This window comes from Rhincodon typus, chromosome 12, assembly GCF_021869965.1.
Source record: "Rhincodon typus isolate 14 chromosome 12, sRhiTyp1.1, whole genome shotgun sequence".
Classification (NCBI taxonomy): Eukaryota; Metazoa; Chordata; class Chondrichthyes; order Orectolobiformes; family Rhincodontidae; genus Rhincodon; species Rhincodon typus.
The window spans coordinates 2,374,625-2,382,498 of NC_063343.1; the positions used below are offsets into that span (position 1 = coordinate 2,374,625).

The 7,874-nt window shown below is 38.7% G+C and overlaps 1 protein-coding gene across 4 annotated transcripts in view; it reads left to right on the top strand.

Moving 5' to 3' along the window:
* Positions 1-3,211, top strand: part of LOC109927360 (matrin-3-like) — a 52,953-nt gene extending 49,742 nt beyond the window's left edge. For all 4 annotated transcript variants that reach the window (XM_048603392.1, XM_048603390.1, XM_048603391.1 and 1 more), the window contains one exon: positions 837-3,211. In XM_048603392.1, the coding sequence (XP_048459349.1) occupies positions 837-908 (72 nt within the window). In that variant the 3' untranslated portion in view covers positions 909-3,211. The remainder of the gene's footprint in view (positions 1-836) is intronic.
* The last annotated feature ends 4,663 nt before the right edge of the window (positions 3,212-7,874 follow it).

The following is a 7,874-nucleotide window of genomic DNA, read 5'->3' on the forward strand; positions in this document are numbered from 1 at the left end:
ACCTTGTTATCTCAGATTCTCCAGCATCTGCAGTTCCTACTATCTCTCTACTCTAAATCTGCACAAGTTCTGCTTTCCAGCACTTGACCCAGAGCCTTGAATATTTATGATATTTCAAATGCCCATCCAAATACTTGTTGAAGTTTGAGAGGTTTCCTGCCTCAACTACTCTCCCAGGCAGTGCATTCCAGATTCCCACCACCCTCTGGGCGAAAGAAAATTCCTTGAACCCCCTCTAAACCTCCTGCCTTTTGTCTTAAAATTATGCTCTTGTTATTGATCTATCAACGATTAAGTTCATAAGATAAATCCACGTTTTTGAAATGCTTCATGATTTAGCAGTTTAAATTTCTTAAAATGTTAGTAGTGATCCGTATTAATGTAAATGACTAAATAATGATACATTCATCAATCAACACGGATAGGTTGCAAAATGAGAAAGCATGAAATAGAAACAAAATCTGTAATTCTAACACTGCCCAGGTATACTTGACACAGTTTTTTGAGCATTTTAATTTTCTTGTTGTAGTTACGATAGAAAGTGGAAATGTTCTATGGTTCTACATACATTAGAAATCTGAACCTTAGAAATTAAAGAATCTGTGAATAAATGTTACCTAATGCAATCGTATGGGTTCAATTGAATAATTCATATGAGAGCAAGTATTGTACCTTGACCTGAATTAGAGTTGCCTTTTAAAAAACACTTGAGTATTTGCTTGTGTTAAGCTTCTTGCAGGCTATTAAACACAGTTGATTAAATCTTTAAAATAAGACAGGCAACCTTTACTAAATCAATTTGATGTTGCTGCACTAATTTTTTTTTAACTTTAAAGAAAATGTTGGCTAAGCAAGCCGAAGAGAACCGAAAAGTTAAAACCGAAGAAAGTTCTGAAGTTCAGGCTTAAGAGCAACGTGACCAACGAAGATTCCAGTGTTCATTACTTTGTCTAACCAGCTAGCTGATCATCCTTAAATTTACTAATATCTTCAGTGTCATTTTTCTTTTGTCATTCTGACAGTGTTTGGGGATGTCTTTGTATTGCTGTGTACAAGCATGCGTGAATAGAAGGCCAACAGTAATCTCATTTTTGGTTGCAGTCATTATAATTGTTAAATGGAAAATTGTTTCTTGGGGAAATTGGGCAAGTCATTGTATTTCTAGGAACATTGCAGTGTGGATTGATAGCTTCTGTGCTAATGCCATAAATATCAGGTGTTGGGGGTTCTTGGAGAAAAAAGAATCGTTGGTCCAAACATGCCTTTTTTTTTGTTGCAAAGATATTTTGCAGTGTGGGGCTATTTTAGAAATCTGTGGAACTTAATTATTTTTGTTGAAGGTAAAGTAAAAGGTTAAAACAATTTGGATGTTCAATATTTATTACAGATTCGATATTGTTTCTTTAAGGACTAATTATTCTATATAACTCAGAAGTTACTCGAACAAGTGTCGACAGTGTTCACTTGTTCAGTATTGCAGTTTGGTTGTGCCCTTAGTGAACCTTGCACCTCCATAGGATAGAAAGTGGAGGGCGTGGTTACAGAATTGATGTGGGAACTTGAAAGAGCCATAACAATGGTAGGCAATCTGTTTGATAACACTGGAGTGTAGGGTTGGTTTCAGCTAAATTAACAATTGGTTTTTGAAATAATGCTCCTAAGTATCAGCAACCCAACTAGTAAAAGTGAAGGGCAAAAATATATTTTAGATTTGTTTTCTTGAACTGATTTTTTTTCAAAACTGTTGGTGGGCGGGGGCGGTAATTTGATTAGCCATGGTTATGTTCAGCAAATATTGAAATTTTTTTAATAGACTGTGTACCAGTTCTGCATACAAATAGACCGATTACTTTATAACCCACGTTCAAAAAAGAGGTAGAAGTTGTGCTAAAGACGTTTAAACATTTTTGCTTAAGTCCTTTCCTGCACTGACGAATTACATGTTGGCCAACTTGCACTCAACCTTTTCTCTCAAACATTTCCAGCAAAATACAAGTTAACCTGACAAAAGTGATGAAGCAATTTTTTGAATATTTCCCTTATGCACACATTCTGAATTTCTAAATTATAAGTAGTCAGGCTGGATTGAACTTCTGGTTTTTATGGGGAAATCTGTCAGTGTTGTGACTTAAAAGAAGAATGCTACATTGTTGAGAAAATATGAAAGTAATGTAAGACTTTTACATTAATACAACATTTAAAATTTCTGCAACATAGCTGCATTTCTTCATTCAGTACTACAGTTTAATGTTTTTATTTGTTTAGAATTTAGCTCTATCAACATTACATAAGTAGAAATATTATTGCAGAAAATAAATTGTGTTTTGAAATAGTCTGTCAGTTTGTCTGGAGTAACCTGACCTTTTGCATTCCTGTATATAGTTATTCTATCCAGCTTTACCAATCAGCTAGAGGCAGTTACCAACCACTCTCTCTCTCAAGCCTGCATGCGCACGCCTTCAGAAACTGCTGGCAGATAATGCATAACTAGATTTTATTGGCTGTCCATTTTAGTACTAACCATCTGAAGTTTTTTTAAAATATCAAGTGATCCACTTGTGTTTGAATTCACAGGTTTCCCCAAAAATTCCATATCATGGCCCAGTTGGTCCTTGACTTATTGTTACCTTTTGTCATGCACAAGTGATTGTGAGCAACTCTTTGATCCAGCTTACTGCATATAAACAAATTCTGTTGTAAATAGTTTTTAATAAACCATTGTTGTGACTGAAGATTACTGTCGGACCAGGATTCTGTTGGTATAATGTGTTGATAATTCTGTCACTGGAATGAGTACACTGCTCATCGTCTTATTTTTATCATAATTTTAAGTTTTTTTTTTCCCCAAGTAGTAGCTTTTAATGTTGGTATCTATTTTAGATGTGGATGAACTGCAATGTGGATAAATGTTTTGGTTAGTTACCTTACACGTGACCTGCTGGGAGTTGTGCTTTCTTGGCAAGTATTTCCTGCATGGGTGTGGAGTAATAATAAATGCTTCCATGCGATTAAGTTTGCTAATGAAAGTGTTTTGTCTAAACAGAATACAGTATATGCAGCCAACTGTGTTTAACAAAGGAATTGTGTGAAACACTGCAGCTTTAATCACGAGGCAGCAATGTATGAAAACTGCTGTTATGTAATGTTTTGGTTTGAGTAGAACTAAGTTTTGTAACAGTTTATGTTCAAATAAAGCTCCAGGTTTCTAAGATCACTTGAATTTTGCTTTTGAGGAAAACTTTAAGCGCAAACTGTTTACTTTATCAAAGAAAAATTATTCCTTGCAATGTAGGTTTTTTAGAACTAGATCATTGAGTTTGGATTTGTTAATCTTTGTTGTGAATGAGTTTAATTCACAAATTCTCAGCTGCAGGCAGCCACAATTCAATTTTCCATTAATTTACTAAGTTACGAGAGCTTGACCAATTATTTCGCTCAAACAGACCAAATTCAAATCGACCACGCCCTGTTTCCTGAAAACAAAAGAGACTTTTTTTAGACACATGTACTTTGACATTTCAGACGGGGACATGAGCCTATTTTGTTTTCTGATCCTGATTTCATATTTGTTGCCTTTGATATTTGATGACTTAAAAAGTGTATTCACTATAGCAGAGGTTTGTAATCCAAAGGATTGTGTAGTCTGTGTTAGTGACAGAGCACTGAACAAAGCTTCCATTTGTGATACTGGGGGAACAGACTGACCTTGTAAATCCTGTTGCCATGCCTGGCCTTTGTCTGTTAGAAATGGGAGATTGAGCCAAGGTTTATTAAGAGTGGCTTGTCCATATGGGCATCACATGAATGTAAAATACAAAATAAGAAAATACCATTCTTCACAGAATTTTTGACTATCAATTATGGCCAACTTATTTTTTCTTGACAAAACATTTTACCAAGCTTCTTCCAAATTTGGGTACATCATACCAAATCATTTGTGGTTATTTTACATTTTCACAAAGCTTTATTTCTATACAAATATAGAATTCCTTGCTTTGAACTGTGTGTGTGTCTATACCATATGAACTATAGCAGTTTGAAGCGAGTTACCATCGCCACCTTGAGGCAAGTTAGAAATGGGTAGCCAATGCTTTCATCCTGTGATTTTTTTTTAAATGATTGGATTGAATGAAAAATTGCAGCACCCAGTCTCAAATCAGCACAGGTCCATGGTGCACATGCAATAGATTGAAATCAATGGAAAGTGATCAGCAATGGTAAGCTATTAGTATCTGGGATTAAGAAGGTGAGTCATCATAGGGGGAAAGATGCAATTATTAATGAACAACTGTGCAAAAGGTTGTCTTTAAAACTCTCCTCAAGACAAAGGCCTGGATTCTAGACCTCCTCAAACATGATGTATGTTGATGGTAACCTGGACAAGTGACAAACTCACCTTCCAACCTGACTCCCTCAGATTTAATCTCTGCCATAACATCACTCTTCCGTTGTCCACATTCTGGTTGTGTTGGGTTTGCTGTTCAGTCAACCTATGATAATCACTCTTGTCTGCTATATATAGGGCACAAATCTAGGGTGTGGTGGAGTATTCACCACCTACCTGGATGGGTGCAGTTCCAACAACATACAAGAAGCTTAGTGCCACCCAGGACAAAGCCACAAACTTAATCAGTATCTTATCCACCTTCAATATTCATTCCTTCCACCAGCAATACACACTGGTAGCAGTGTACACCACTGCAGTAATGCACACAATTCCAAAATCAGTTTCTAAACACATGACTTGTACCACATGACGAATATGTCTATTTGCTGTCGTGGTATCCAGTTTTACTCACTTTGGGTCAGTGATGAGACTTTTTTAAAACAATTTTGATTCTTGAGCAGAACTCATAACATAACTATCTTTTACACAATTGTGTACAACTGAATTCTTTTGTGAGAATATAATAGCTAAACTTGTCACTCTCTACCCCACCAAAGTTATCCATAGTGGTCCTTAATATTTCGTGACAGGTCCTTAAACTCAAGCTCTTGGCATTTTGGTGTGAATGCTCCAGTGAATAATACACTCTTGTGGTCTAAATATTTGCTTTGTTTAGTGCAACCCATTTTTGAAAAGCTAGTATTTAAACAAAGGCATCAATGGGATTACTGAGCTGGAATGAACCAAGATGTGCAATTGCTAATGGAGATTCCTTCATGTCTTGATAGAATTTTTGTTCGTTGCCAGAAACAAATCCCAGGTTTTTACGTAATGTTAAATTCAATTATCAATTTTTATACAGAAATTATATTCTTGTTTTGTTAGACAGATTCTACATTTCAGGGTTTAACATTTCAGATCTGGTTGAGAATGTCCATGAGTAACATTATTGACCCACTACCAACTATAGCCCTTAAGTGGCCAGTGAAATGCCACTTGAGGGCTTCAGCATGGTGCCTGTCTTTCCTGGCAGGTGAGAAAAGTGGGAAACCAAAGCAGCCTGCCTTCCATTTCCCCAAATTCTTGGGGGCAAAAGCATGGCTTCTGTAGGCTACCCTCCAGTTTGACTTTAACTTCTATTTCCCCGCAGTCCTCAATCCAGGATCTTCTGAAAATAATCCACTTGCTTGTTGTCTCAGCCCCTCATGGCTTCAAAATCTGAACCTCCAGTGAAGACCTCAAAGTCCCAGATGTTACATGCCTCTGGTCAACAACCTCAGTCTACTGGATGCATCATTTATTGGTTTGAATACAACCAATTCCAAGAGCTGTGGTCCTTTTCATTATCAACGTCTGAAATGTAGTAATATCAATGATCACCAGAAAATGTGCACAGATTGATTAAGAATGAGCGATTAATTTAATCTCTCCTTGTGTTAATGTTTGCATAGGTGACTGGCTGTCCTTTCTGCATCATTGTTGCTCCGGATTCAAATGCACCACATTTTTTTTTGTTGTGTGCATATAGTACATGAGGACATAGAGATGACTAAGACCAGACAGCCTATTCATCCTACTCTACTGTTTACTATGGCTTGAACTCCCATGTTCCTGCCTGCTCCCTGTTTTGGTTGATTCCCTGAGACCAAATGTTTGCCCATTTCAGCCTTAAAAGATGGAGCATCCAGATCCTTCTGGGGAGAAGATTCTAAAAGCTGACAACCCTGTTAGTGGAGCAAATTTTCATCTCTATCCTAAATTATCAACTTTGTCCCACTATTCCAGATTTCTCTGCCAGAGGAAATTCTTCCCCATATCAAGCCTTTACATCTTCTCTATGTCACTAAGGGTACATCTCTCATTCTTCTAAATTCCATGAGACATGGATAGGGTGAATAGCCAAGGTCTTTTTCCCCGGGTTGGGGAGTCCAAAACTAGATGACATAGATTTAAGGTAAAAGATATAAAAGGACCTAAGTGGCAAAGTTTTCATGCAGAGGGTGGTGTGTGTATGGAATGAGCTGCCAGACGAAGTGGTGAAGAAGAAGTGACAACATTTAAAAGGCAGCTGGATGGGTACATGAATAGGAATGATTGAGGGGGATATGGGCCAAATGCTGGGAAATGGGACTAGATTCATTGAGGATAGCTGGTCGGCACGGATGAGTTGGACAGAAGGGTTTGTTTCTGTGGTGTGTGACTCTAGCTCTCATCCCAGGAACCAGTCCTATAAACATTCTCTGTACTGTCTCCAATGTACCTATATTCTAATATAGCAACATCCCATAAACACACCCTTTTCAAAAAGGCAAATTCAGAAAGACAGATTGTCTCACGTGCAGTCCTATCAGCAAGAAAGAGATACATGCAGGACCTCCCCAGAGAGAAACCACATAGCAGCCAGGAGAGGTTCACTGCCTTCCAACCCTGCTAAGACCCCAGCAACAACTGCCAAAAGATAACTAAAAATCCTGGATCTGAGAGCTAGAGCTAAACCACACCCATTCAGGCTGCTTCTATTGTTACAACTTTTAAAAAAACCCAAGGCCTTACAAGTTGTTTATCTTCTCATAGACTGTTTGGTATCTGTTCCCCACTCTGTCTCTCTAAAAATAAGAACAAAATAACCTTGTAAAGCCACAGCATTGTCACCCCATAGTGCATGTAAAGGGTCTCTCAAGAATCTCTTCACACAACAAGACCATGACAATGTGAATGGTCCCCTGGAACCTCCATTTATACAACAGAACACTGACAATGCGTCTGCCTCAGGATGTCAGGCAGACTTGGGCAACATTTAATGTAGATGTAGCTTCTGGGCAGGTTGAGGCAGTACCTGATAGTTTACAGGTCGCCTTTCCAGGCAGGTAGAGTCAGGCTTGTAGCTAGTGATCTAACACACCAGGAGGAGGAAGCAGCTGGTGCCCGGTAGCACCCAGTGAATGGTACACATGAAAGTCCTGGATGGGAATGGGAGGCACTTGCCTTAAGACACAGTCCAGTTCAGTATCAGGGATGCAGCATATGCCAACAGTTCTCACGGCAAGGTGAAGCAAGTAGACAAAGAAAGCATTGCCATGCATTGGTCGGGAACATACTCAATTTCTCCACCTCCGCTGCATCTGCTCCCTGTATGAGGCATTCTACTCTAGGACTTCCCAGATAACCTCCTACTTTAGGGACTGTAGTTTACCCTCCTGTTATTAAAAATACCCTCCTGTTATTAAAAATGCCCTCAACTATGTCTCCCCCATTTCCCACACTTTTGCCCTCAATCTCTCTTTCCCCCCCCCCCGCCAACAATAAGGGTAGAGTCCCCTTAATCTTCACATACCACCCCACCAACCTCTGAATACAAGGCATCATCCTCCGACATTTCCGCCACCTCCAATCAGACCCCACGACCAAAAAGATAATTGCCTCCCCACCAGTGTCCCCTTTCCGCAGGGACTGTTAACGACTCCCTTGTCAGCTCTGCACTCCCCAC